This window comes from Lissotriton vulgaris, chromosome 12 (assembly GCF_964263255.1).
Source record: "Lissotriton vulgaris chromosome 12, aLisVul1.2, whole genome shotgun sequence".
Classification (NCBI taxonomy): domain Eukaryota; kingdom Metazoa; phylum Chordata; class Amphibia; order Caudata; family Salamandridae; genus Lissotriton; species Lissotriton vulgaris.
The window spans coordinates 494,205,238-494,219,164 of NC_141700.1; the positions used below are offsets into that span (position 1 = coordinate 494,205,238).

The 13,927-nt window shown below is 44.3% G+C and overlaps 1 protein-coding gene across 1 annotated transcript in view; it reads right to left on the reverse strand.

Moving 5' to 3' along the window:
* HSD11B2 (hydroxysteroid 11-beta dehydrogenase 2) overlaps positions 1-13,927 on the reverse strand; it is a 389,112-nt gene that overhangs the window by 19,897 nt on the left and 355,288 nt on the right. Inside the window, exons 3-4 of the mRNA XM_086945247.1 lie at positions 12,239-12,424; positions 5,921-6,058 (exon numbers count right to left, since the gene is read on the reverse strand). Of these exons, the coding sequence (XP_086801373.1) occupies positions 5,921-6,058; positions 12,239-12,424 (324 nt within the window). The remainder of the gene's footprint in view (positions 1-5,920; positions 6,059-12,238; positions 12,425-13,927) is intronic.

Sequence of the window (13,927 nt, forward strand, 5' to 3'; positions counted from 1 at the left end):
TGACTTATTTTATAATCTCACTCATGTGTTCATAATCTTTTGTATGTACTTTTTATGATTATACAAACTGATAATCGAATAAAAGTTGATGAAACGAGCCTCGCCTAAAGTACAGAGATAGCCAGATGCAGTCACATCTATCATGGGCAGATTTTGAGGATTCATTAGGTATGGAACACAATAGTCAGGTGAAGGGCAGCTAAGTAAGTGATCTTGATGGTCTTTATAATTTGATGATGAAGGAACACATACTGAGCAATTGTTTTACAGAGTTGTTCCTGCTCACTGTACCCAGAGAACATGGGAAAAAGGCTGACCGCTGGATCAGTATTAGAGTATCCAGGAAGATACATGGGGGACCTCGGGAAAGTTGGGGTAGGTCCCAATCAAGGGTAGGATGGGAAGGGGCGGGACAGGGAAAACTAGAAGGAGTTCTCTAAAGGCTCCAAAACAAGTTTTCAGGGGAGGGAGTGCCAGTCATCCTCTGACCACATGAAGGGTGTTTCTTTGAGAAGAAACCCCAGGGGGCCCTACTAACCCAAGTGTTTTGAATGTTACTAGTCAGAGCACAAGAAAGGTGATGCCATCTGTCTTATGCGAAAGCTGGCCCCACTGGTAGGCCTACCGCAGGTAGTGCCAGAGTAGTGCTGGGGGAGGAGGTTGCCCCAGTTAGCTGGGGGGAGTAGTGCAGAAGCTATCCTAGAGTCCATGGGTGACAGGGATATGGTACCTACAACTCACATGCCTGACAATACTTCAAAGTACAGGAAGTGGCTCACTATCAATGGACAGAGGGTGGAGGCTCACAAACACAAGGGCCAGTATGAATAATGGTTGTTGTAATCTGGTGTACTCAGAGCAGATTAGCCCTAAGGCAGTCCACCAGGTTGTAACAGCAGACAACCAGGTAAGCCACTGCCCTGTGGCTTTGGTTCCCCTAGAGAGGGGCGGGTCTCTAGTTCTTTGAGAGTAGCTTTGACTCCAGTCATGCCTGTAGATTATTCCTGGGGAGTAACTTAGAGGACACTATCCGGAAGGAAGTAGAGCTCTGGTCGCATCCAGAAAATGTGGGTTTGCTTGAGTGGGATCTAATGACTAAATGGTCCATGGTAATTTGGCAGGGAAGTCAAAAGGACCTGGATCCTGAATCAGTGGTCCAAGTTCCTGAAAGAGAGCGGGTGGATGAATGAGCATGTTCCCTGAGGAGGCTGACCCTCAGGTTGTGGCCTGGAGCTTACAGGGGAAGCCATAGCTGCCCTAGGAGACCTACGTGAGCTACCAGGGTGGCAAGCTGCATGAGGACCGTCACAGGCAGAGTTCTGCCAGGCCCACAGGGAGTGCTCCACTCTTGAGAGTACAGGAGCAGAGGGAGGTCTAGGCCAATCGTGCCACCACATTTAATGGGATAATTGTCTCCTATAGAGCTAGCCTAAAGTCCCCGAGCCTGTATCAACCAGAATGTGGGTTGTGCCCCAGAACTGTAGAGTCTTCTTACTGAAGCTATCTCATGAGATACCTATGGCAGGACATATGGGGCAGGCCAAAATCTTTGACTGGCTGGTCACCCTCTTTTATTGGCCCCAGAGGAGAATGGTATCAGATGCGTTCTGTAGGTGCTGTGTTACCTTCCAGGCCAGTGGTGAGTCCAGGGTATAGAGTTAGTCCCCTTTGCATCCTTTATCCATGGTGGGAACACCTTTTGAGAGGGCAGGAGTCAATATTGTTGGGCCCCTGGACCCCAAGACAGTCTTAGGCAACACGTTATCCTGGTATTGGTAGACCCTATCACAAGGTTCCGCAGGGCCATACCTCTAAGTAAAGTGACTGCACCTGCGCTAGGCCACTGATGGGGATCCTCATCCATGTAGGTTCCCCAAAGAAAGTTGTGTCTGATGGGGCATGAAGGCTGTGTGGGATGAGTGTGGTTTAACCTACAAGTTCTCCACGCCACACCACCCCAAGACAAACTGGCTTGTGAGAGATTTATCAGTACACGGAAGAGCATGATTATTGACCTGCCAGAGTCCCTGACATGTAAGTGAAACATCCTGTCACCATGCTTTCTCTCTTCCTATATAGAACTGCCCAGACGTAGGCAGGCTTCAGCATCTTCATGCTCCTGTTTGGCCACCCTGTTAGAGGGCCTCTCAATATTATCCAGAAGAATTGAGAGAAAGCTCCAAAAGAACCTCCCCACAGGATATAATGAGTTATAAGTTAGGCCTCAGAGCTCAGATGAATTGCTTCTGGAAGGAAGCCACTGAGAATCTGGAGGCAAGTCAGGAAGTGATGAAAAAGTAGTATGACCAGAAGGCCAGTCTGGTGGAATGCCAACCTGTTCAAAAAAGGGTGAGTCATGGAGCCAGTGGATAGCCCAAAGCCTTACAGGACAGGTAGACAGGGCGTATGAAATCAAAGAGAAGAAGAGTGACGTCTCCTTTCTGGCTGACCTCCAGAAATCCAGGAACCCCTTAAGAGTACTGTATGTAAATTTCCGAAAGTCACACTTTGGGAGGTGTGGGTTAACCATGCGCGTGGTGACACATAGTGGTGAGGAGGATGACACTAAATCCTTCCTAGACCTACTGCCTTCCAAGGAGCAGGATTGGTCAGTAGAGGAGATTGCCCTCTCCCATACACTGACAGCTGAGCAGCAGAGGGACTGTTGCCAGTTACTGGAACAATCCTACCTTTCCACCTTACCCCCGGGGTCACAGTCTGGTGGACCTATGACACTGACACAGAGGACAGCATGCCTGTCAAAAATAAAATGTACAGGCTGTCTGATAACGTCAGGGCCAGTATCACGGGTGAGGTTTTCAAGCTGCTGGAGTTGGGGGTGATTGAGCCCTCCTGTAGTCTTTGGTCTAGCCCTCTGGCTTTGCTTCAAAATGCTGTCACCCCAGGCAATACCCCAGAACTTGTGTTTCATTAGAAAATACAGGGGCCCCAATACAGTCATCAAGACTGATGTACACCCATTCCCAGATCTGATTAACTCAATGACCAGTTAGGGGCAGTAAAGTTCCTCAGTACCTTTGACTTGATATGTGGGTATTGGCAGATTGCCCTTACTAAAGGGGCCAAGGAGAAGTCAGCATTTTCCACCAGGTAAGGGAAATTCCAATTCAGAGTGATGCCCTCTGGTTAATGATTGCCCCTACCATCTTCCAGAAGTTGGTCCCCCAGGTCCTGGCTGGGTTGGTAAAACTCTAACGCAGCCTACCTGAATGACACAGCTGTATTCAGCTTAAGCTGAGATGACCACTTGCACCACCTCAAGAAAGTACACAGGCCCTGTAACTGGCAGGCCTGACTACCAAGACCATTAAGTGTCAGATATGTCATGGCTCAGTGGTGTATTTGGGCTGCCAAGTTGGTGGAGGCCATCTACAACCTCTCCAGCACAAGATGTAGACCATCATGACTTGGGAGCCTGCCAAGATCCAGACCCAGGTGAGACCCTTCTTAGGCCACACTGGTTACTACAGGAGCTATGTGAAGAGGTAAGGCACCATTGTCGCCCTCTTGACTGAGCTGACTTCCAGGAGGAAGCCAAAGAAGGTGATCTGTACAGAGGTGTGCCAGAATGGTTTTGACACCCTGAAGAAAGGCATATGTTCAGCAGCAGTATTTAAGGCACTTGGCTTCAGTAAGGAATTTGTCATGCAGACAAATGCATCAGAGCATGGTATTAGGTCTGTTCTGGCACAGTTAAATGATGGCCTGAACCAACCTGTAGCCTTCATCTGCAAGCCGCTATTTCCCAGGAACCAAAGGTGGACAGCAATTGAGAAGGAAGCGTTGCAGTGGTCTGGGAACTGAAGAATGCGAGAATAAACCTGTTTGAGACTTATTTACATGTTCAGACAAATGCTAAGATGACTAATACAAATGTAGGGTGCAAATCCTAAACTGTTGAGGGGGTCTATTTCCTTACCGTATTTTGACTTTATGCCGGAACATCGCCCTGGGCCTGAACACACCAGTGCTGATGGTCTTTCAAGGTTTTTCTACCTTAGCAATGAGAAAACCCATTAGGGTGGGTAGTTACCCACAAACTCTGCAGGGGGGCACCCATGTTGACCATCTTTTGCATAGTGTACCCCAAGAGTTTTTGCCTTGACTGTTTTCCTGTAAAACTATATGCACTTTACCCCTGCTAACCAAAGGTATAACGCCTGTGCTCCTTCTTTCAATATGATGAAATTGGCTTACCGCTAATTAGCATATTTAACTTACCTATAACTCCCTAGTATATGGTACTCAAAGTGTATCCAGAGCATGTTAGCTAGAGGTCACCAGTGGACTGTAACCCCCCCCCCCCCACCCCCCATTGTGCCACACACTGCCACCACTGTAGTGACAATGCAAACATGACTGCAAACCTCCCATGGATAGCCTGGCTGAACATGTTTAAATTGCAACTTTGACCTGTCACCCCCTAAGTAGGGCTTGCATCCAATAAGGTAGGGTGCATGGCATTTAAAAGTAGGACATGTATAACGTTAATGTCAAACAAGTTGTTACAGAGGAAAGTAGAAAAAAAGCTATTTTCACTGTAGCAGGATTGGCTGTTCCATAGGAAAGCAGTAGCATGCAATAGTAATGTCATTATTATCTAGGAAACAGCAGTAAAGTTAATCAGAGAAATTTCTGTTACCGCTCAAACTAAGTTTTACAGAGAGTGGTAAAGAAGATTCCTTTGGAAAATGTGAAATACTCAGCCCACACCCTCTGTTAGCCATTCAGTTCAATGGGATTAATCTGGATGAAGTTCCACCAACACAGATACTCCCGGGCTCACAAATGAGCCTTCCACGGTGTGTTGCTAACTGCGTCAAAGTGGGTGGTGGTTCAGCCACCCATTTACAGTGGCAGAAGCGCTACCATATTTGGTACCATGAAAGCCTGTCATGGAAATGGCGGGGGAGTGTGATGCAAAGGTTAGTACATTGTCCTTAACAGGATGCGATAGAACCCGAGTATATAGAAAATATAAGGCATGTCACCGAGAAGGTTCGACCAACTGGGCTAACATTTCCTGTGTCACCAAATGAATTGGGTGAAATACAACCATCCTACAAAGTATCTGACAGAAGTTCTGCCAAAGAGTTCCCCACAAAGTGTATAGTTTGGCAGTGTAGACAGCAACTTTTGTGGAGAAAATTCCGCAGCAAAGGTGGCAAACTCAGAATGCATCAGAATTGTCCACCACAGTTGTGATGGAAAATGTAGATCTGCCACATTGGCTGCAGGAAATCTGCCTATAAAACTCTAAGTAAGCCTCTTATGGCCTGATTTATGTTGTGGCGGACAGCCAATCGTTCCACCACATTTATAAATGATCGCCAAGAAGGTTGTCATTTATAATGCATTAGCAGGATAAGGCGTTCTTGTTATTGCATATCGCTGTTTGGTATAAGATTGCATCAGCATGTACCAAAGAGTTTTCTTTTTTTGTTTTCAAAAAGAAAATCACAAAATGGGAAATAAAAAAAGTAACGATTCCATCGCCATAGGAGTCACCTCTCAAGGGGTGGGAACAGTATGCATTTTACTGTCACTCTCCACCTGGGTTTGCCTGGTGGTGAGGGCCAGGAAAAAACGGCTATATGTCTGCCCATCCCGATTGGGTGGCCGGACATATAGCCTTGTCTCTGATGGCCCTTACTCCATCGTGCCTTCAGAGAGGTTTGGCTATGGTGGTGATGGAGTAGTCACCACCAAAGCCAACCATAAGGTCTACCCGCATATTAATTTGGCCGGCGGACAATTATGTTGGCGGCATATATACTCCGTCGCGACAGAGTACACATACTGCCACGATATAAATCAGGCTATTAATCTTTTCCCAAAGAAATGCACATGGCAACTGTTTGAGCAATCATGGTTGAAAGTTGAAACATACATAACTTACCAGTTTTAAAACACCCTGGCTGGATTTGGCACACTTTTACGCCCCAAGGCTTCAGTTCATGGCGGAAAGTGTCCATCACCCTGTTGAGCGCTGCTTTCGAAGAACCATAGGCAGCCAAGAAGGGGAATGAATGGTCACCTTTAGGAGTAAAACAATAGGTGGCATAAGTACTTCATTAGGACAGCCAACTACTACTACAGTAAGTACATAACGAGGACCACTCACCCTTAAAGTGAGGGTTATGTGATAGAACAGCTGATTCCTCATGTAGTAAGTACTCACTATGGATGGGCACCTGTCACTCCTGGTCCAGTGAGTAAATAATGAGGGAAGATCATTTCCAATGCAGGGTGAATACCAAGGGGACAGTGAGTTCATCGCAAGAACAGCTCCCGCCTGGTGCAGCCGTGGCACCAGTGGAGTAGACAACTCGTACTACGGTGAGCTCATGACAAAGATAGGTAGCCAACTTCTGAAGTTTTCAGTAGGCCATGGGAACTGGTGGTTACTAATGCAATGAGTGGATTATCGATGTAGCGAGTACACAAAGGTAACAGCCCAGTTTCACAAACTGACAGCCGAGGGATTCTTTACATTCCCCATGATTCTAGCTACCAATTTCAGGTCATTTAAATATAATTAAAAGTTTTGGAACGATGCTTCTGCAGTATCTTTTCAAGCATGGTGGTATGGCGTTTGCTATAATCATAGATTAGATAGAGCCTATGTACACCCAATCTCGCTTGCTATTAAAAGAGAGATACTCTGGATGCCCGTTACCGAATTCTTAAATGTTTCAGCTAAAAAGCTATCAGCACATAACCCCTGCATTCAAGAAGTACCCAAACTCCATTGAATTTACAATTTCTACTGTTTTAATTAAGGTTTACTTCATAGTAATAGAATATTTCATTGTAAGTAGGAACTTTTATGCATAATTGTTGCTTTTTCAAATATAATACCTAATATGGATGTTCTAACCCCTTCCCCTTATGTTCTTTCTTTCTCTCTCCCTGTCTTTTCTTTCATTACTTCCCTCTCCCTTCCCCTTTTATTTGTACAATATTATGCTATGCATATATATAATTATTTGTTTACTACATTATGTCTTATTTTCGTAACAAATAAACTTCCTTTAAACTAAAAAAAAAGTATTGACGAGGACTCGTTTTGCTGTTGTGTGCCTCTTACACTGGGACAGTGAAAAGTCTCATATGTTTTAAGCTTCTGGTGTTTAAGACTTTAGAAATAGCCCCTCCCCCTTTTAATCTTCTGACCCCATCCTTTTGTGGTAGGACCTCTCCCGGAATACCAGAGATTCGGAAAAAGACACAGAAAAAGGAGCCTAGAGATTTTTTCTGTGGTGGGCCGGGCTGTAATTAAACTGTGAACGAAAAAAATATAACGTTTTCTTATATTTTTAGTACAATTGTGATTGCGGATGCTCTTTAAAAGAGTCGTGCTGGCGTGTATTATTGTACACAATGTATTATGTGCAAAATCTTGCCTCGCTTTCTTCCTGTGTGGGCAGTAGTAAGTGCTGGCAGTAAGGGTGAATCCCGAAAACTGCTTCATCACTACCTCAATCTTTTCATTGCCGTAACATTTTGAAGGCCAGTGTGTCCTCTCTCCAGTTTGCTGCATTCTTCCCTTCGGACAGTGGGTAATATTTCAAACTGTAACACATAATGTGCGTCAGATGCTTTTGTTGAAAAGGAGTGTGTTTGTGAATTAATGATGGGAGGCTCACAGGGGAAGGCGACACTTTGTGGGGCTAATCTTAGAATTCACAGAATAAATAAACATATCAGATTTCGCATAGGATATTTCACCTCTTCAGTACCCACTGTGCTCAACAATACGGTGGGGAAGGACCTAATCTACAAATATTTCTCACTTGGGAGAAATCCCTTATGCACCGGTGCCGGAGGGGTACAAATCGGCGAGATCTGAGGGGAAGACGTGGGCCATCTCATTGCACAAGCAAGGTCTCTGACAGAGTCGCCTCCCCCCATCATGTATGCATCCTTTGAAAAATAATGTATTCAGTTAAACATTGACCACAATAATATGATCATTACTTATAAAATAAACCCCGTATCATATAAAATATGTGTGACTTTGAATAGGTAAAAGGAAATTAAATAATTCTACCACAGTTTGTCAATCCACCGACTCACCTTCAGGCATAGTGCTTCTGTTGATCTTTATGTGGCACAGGAGAGAGTATATAATAAAAATATATAATCGCTCCTCACAGAGATACCATAACCAAAGCCAACATAAACATCTAACTCAAGTATGTATTATACAGGAACTCATAACAGCAGATGAGAGTAGAGAAGTGTTCTCTAAATATATTTGGATAGAAAGCTACGCATCATTCAACAAACTTGACTACAGAAAAGGAGTTGCCTTAATAGTTAGAAAAGGATCAGGGGTGGAGCTGATGGCCTCTAGTACGGACGATTCAGGAAGATGGGTGATGGCCACGCTTAGATGCTCAGGTATAGAGTTTATATGTGTTGGTTTCTACGGCCCAAACACGGACGACCCCCAATATCTAGTGGATCTGAATATGAGGTTGGTAGAGAAATCATCCCCCATAGTAATAGGAGGAGATTTCAATACATTATTAGATCCAATAGCGGATAGATCAAAGAGCAGGAGGCGGCACAGGCCCAAGCACCGAAAACAAGTCAGGCTCTAAAACATATGCTCTCAGAGTTGGGAATGGTTGATGCCTGCAGACATTTAAGGAAGGGTAATAGAGCTTACACTTTCCATAGTAAGAAGTACCATTCTTTTTCCTGGTTAGATTACATATTGGCTGATAGAGAATGGGCAGGGAAATAAAGGACGTCATATATCGGACCATAGTATGGTTAGTATCATACTGGGGGGGATTACTGTAAGGAAATGTGGCAGATGGACCCTGAAGAGAGCAATTGTATTAGATCCAAGAGTTGCTGCCACTCTGAAGGAAAAAATGGTGGAATTCTTCATTATTAATGCCAATTCAGCACCAATAAGCATTGTATGGGACACTTATGAGGCCTATGTCAGAGGGGATTGCAAAATCTGGCTGCATATATGAAAAAAAAGAGGAACGAGCTGAATTACAAAAATTGGAGGAGAAGATGGGGATTTTGGAAGGGACATTGCAGCAAGATGTATAATCTGATGATGAGACAGTAAAAAAGCTAGATGAAGCTAGAGTGTACTATAGGCTGAAATTGGATACTAAGAGCAGGGAAAGGTGTGAGGAAAGTTTTAAGGAACATTTTGAATATGGGGAAAAGCAGGGGCTCTCTTAGCCTGGAAGGTGAGGGCAGATAGGAAAAGAAATCATATTAGAGAGATGGTCATAACTCCCGAGGGGGATGTATCTAATAATGAGGAGTTAATGAAGGAAAGAACTATAACACTTTTCGCAGAACTCTATTCGGAGTCAGAAAGGCCCGATGCAGAGGCTTTAAAGAACTGGTTGAGTAATATTGGTCTCCCGGTTATAACAGCAGAAGGGAGGGACCGGTTGAATTCCCCATTCTCTGAGGGGAAATAAGAGAACAATTAAAGCATATGTAGAACGGTAAGGCGGCAGGCCCTGACTCAGTTCCGGCTGAGGTTTACAAGTTATTATCAGGAGAGATAGTTCCAGAATGGATGTCTCTTCTTAATGCTATATATAAGGACACGCTCGGCTCTTGACCGTCAGCACGACTGCGAGGTGCACGGTCATTGCTTCCTTGAAGGCATTGTGAATTGAATAAGGGCTGACCTTGGGGCCCATATCATTGACGTAATTGAATATTACCACGAATAGGGGGAAGAAAGCCACGTTCTGGCTCCTGCACAATTAGCTAATTGAGCAACTGCCCCTACTTCCAGAGCATGGATCCGCAACACACCTGCGATGCCGGTCTGGCACCAGGAATAGGTTGCCTTTTCCCGTTCTGAAAAAGACTCGCAGCAGAGGTCCCAACACACCCTCCTTGTGTTAGCCGAGTCGAAACGTCGACGCTCTCCATCCACACGAGGCCTGTACCGGTCGCCCTGTCCTACACTTTGAAGATGCATTGTTGCATGATTAAGTTGAATGCATTACTGTGTAAACATGTTCTATAATGGACAGGTTTCTTTAATTTGTAATTTGTAAGAATTATTTGTAGAGCGCGACTATCGCTCCGAAAGGAGCATCTTGGCGCTACATAATACCAGTCTACAGTTAGAATTATTTGAATGGACTATTCCTACATCTGTGATCCTCACTGTCACTTGCCCCACACGAGCACGTCCGTTAACACTTTTCTTTTTCCTTCATGCAACCTATCACAAAATGTTTAAAATTGTGAATTGAAGATAACAGTTTTGAATAAATGTATTGTAAATGATATTTGCTTATCTGGTGCCTCATTGGTTTTGGTTACCTAAATTCTGTGTATGCATTCATAATATAATTTTGATGGCATAGGCGTAGTGGGTTCTACATGGGATTAAATACCAGTGTTGGAGTTTACACACAACAGAGATTATACAGATCTGAATCAAGTTCTTTTTGAATAAGTCGCAGACCGTTCTTTTCCTTCCCGCATTATACCCAGGTCGGGTGACGACCTTTTTGGTTACCCTATTATCTATAATGGCAAAAGTAAAGCAAACCCAATGCAAAGCGTTCATAAATCTGGGCCTCTACCAGGAATACTTCCATAAGATATATGCTAATGCTAGGAGGCTAAGGAACAATTTTTAAGATCCCATGTTATGATCCGCTGCACTTGCATGCAAGGGATTCCATCTAGGGTGGGGTTTGACTGTAGTTGTGGCCATGCAGACATTAACTGAACACATGGCAGCCAGTGACTTACACATGTCCTCTAGGCCTGGCCTAGAGGAGACTGCCAACTGTCTCACCAGGGTAATGGAGAATCAAAAGATAATGGTCTTTGGGTCAGCCTTCTTTAGCTATTACTTTGCTTGGGGTCTCAGTGGAACGTAGGCCCCGCCCGCAGCAAAACATGCAAAATGTGCAGGAAGGGGTCCGCCATTTTCGCTATAGTAGCTTTTGACAGTGTCAGTCTGGGTCCCTAACAGTTGCACAGTTGAGACACATAAAGAACAAGCAAGCTTTCACCCAGCCGACCAACATGCAGCAGGCATTCCCAACACCACTACAACCTTGATGGACTTTTCATCAAAAAGATGCTTTCCCACCATTAACTGTTTCTCCTCATCCCTGGATGCTCAGGCATAAACTACAGAATTCATACACACGGGAGTGGTGGAAGTCGTAGAATTACCCACATGTCCATATGGACTTGCACAATTCAAAAATCCCCCACCATCTGCTTCATGAAACCCTCCCCGCCACACCCTCATCGCCGTAATCCAACCTGATTATCGGTCCACACAGAAACAACCATCAATGACATTAACAACATGGACTTGTATATTTCAACTTGGGGGCTTCTTTATTTCAACCTACCAGGAGAGAATCTGCGCTCAGCCTACCTGGCCCTCCTCCAGATACCTGCTTGCTTTTAAAAGCAAGTGTGCTGGGGGCTGCGGATTTGCTATTTTGGCTCCCAGTCTTTGGAATGCTTTCCACCTTGAGATCCGGACTTGTCCGGATCTCATGTCATTTAGGAAAGCATTAAAGACCTGGCTTTTCAGACAAGCATATCAATAATCCCAGCATGCTTCATAACCTCAGGCTACGTTCCCTGTCTTTTATCAGCGCCAGGAAACCAATAGGTGGCAGTGCGCTTAATAAATTATTTTTAACATAACATTAACATAACAGCACCATACAAATTATGCAAGACATTACATCTTGATTGTCTATATTGCATCACCTTCACTCCGCGCACCCAATAACCAACACTTAAGTGCACCTGCAGGTTTAGACCTTACAGCCAATTTGATTCTGGTAACCTCTACACCCTTGATGTGAGGCTTGATAACCCTTGTATAGGAATGGATATCAAATTTCATTCTTGGGTTTCCGCGTGGCTATGACATCAATCAATGCCTAAGGTACCTCAGACTCCTTCCAAGAGGTACAGAGAGAAAAGGGATGGCAATCAAAATGGTTCCCTGGCCAGAAAATTGGCAGAAGGAATTTCTGGGGCTGACAATTTAAAAGAATGGTGAGGAAGATGATTTAGGGGGTCGAAACTTCAGTTGGAAAAAACATTCCATATCTCTTTCCTTCTATCTCACAGTTCTGAGCTCTTTGCTTCAGAGATTGTTTTTCTGCTTTTCGAAGATAACATTGCAATGTAATGTATTAGTGTTTTTTACATGTAGCCTTATTACCTGCTGGACTGCTGACTGTCACAATCCTGCCTTTGGAGCGTCGGAGCAAAGGCAGAAGGGCTTTGGTGATTTCTAGAGTCCCAAAGAAGTTGACCTCCATGCATCCTCTATATGTAGACATAAGCGAGAGCTCAGCATCTCCAAAGTGGACACAAATACCAGCGTTGTTGACCAATGCCCACAGTCCTGTAGAACAAGAGGGGTGCAAAAGGAGTCAGGGATATCTTCACGATCATCACTGTAGACATATTATACACATTTTAATTCATAATTTATTTATGGGAAGAAGATTGACTTTACTTCCTGGTGAGATCTAGAAACTGAACTCTTCATATTTTAAAAAGAAAGGTCCACTGATTACGGCAAAATAATATCACCTCAACCAACAAATGTACTTTAACCCTGCTCTGTGGGTTCCATCTTAAGGAACTAAGGGCCATATGTAAGAAGCATTTATCCAATTTGCGACAGGAAAAATGCTTTTTGGAATGTACAAAACCCAATTTGAGATTCGGTACCATGTTGCCAAATCGCAATTTGGGTTTTGCGATTCGGTATTTGGAAGGGGCGTGATCCCAGGGATCACTGCCTGCTCATAAAAAATAAAATAAAAACGTTTCCTTTTTGTTGCTGAAACACATCCCATTTTCCTTTAAGGAAAACGGGTTGCATGCTAACAAAAAATAAACCTTTATTAAAACGCAATCACAGTCATAGTGGTGTGCTGACCTCAGCAGGCTACAATCCCAGTGAGGGCTGCGATTCCTAATGGGTCACAATCTGCGACCTACCTCTTTAATAATCATGAGGTAAGTCGATTTGCAACCCAGTAGGGATCGCAAGTATGAAACAAAAGTTTCATGCGTAAGGAATAGCGATTTCCAAATAGCGACTCCGATTAAATCAAATGATGTACAGCAGATGGTAGTCTTGCTACTATGCCCACAGCCCTTTTGACATAGTAAAAAACAAGGACTATCTGATATAGGATGCTAAAATATACCTTTTATCTGAGAGACTGCAGCCACAATCTAACAGGGAACAACATAACTTCTTTCAGTATACATAACTTTCAAATCAGGGTGGTGACAGTTATTATTTATGCAAAAAACAAGGTTGATGGACAGAATGCAGAACAATGTCTTACATTCACCCCAGTACAAAGATCTGGGCCTAAATCCATCGTTTTTTGCACTCCACACCACCCTAGGTCAGACAATGGCTATATGCAAATCAGCCTTAACCCTGTGCCTCATGGGAACAGGGTCAGACTGATTTGCATATGGCCATGTCTGAACTGGGGTGGCAAAGTGGGCTAAAGAATGGTGATGGATTAAACCCAGATCTGTTGACTGGGTGCGAGTGTTTGATTAGTTCAGATGCTCCGTCCATCACCACCCCCTTTTGTACCGCTTTGTTCGCCATAAATTGGCAGGGTATGCTCAGATGTGAGTCCCTTGCTCACTTTGCCACTGGATTCAAGCAAGCCGGGCTGAAGACGGCTGAAATGCCAGAAACCGGTCCTCGGAAGCTTGTTTCCAGTCCAGGGAAGGCATGGCTTGGCAGTTCGGGCTGGACTGTTCCCATGAGGCACAGGGTCAGACTGATTTGCATATGGCCATGTCTGAACTGGGGTGGCAAAGTGGGCTAAAGAACGGTGATGGATTAAACCCAGATCTGTTGACTGGG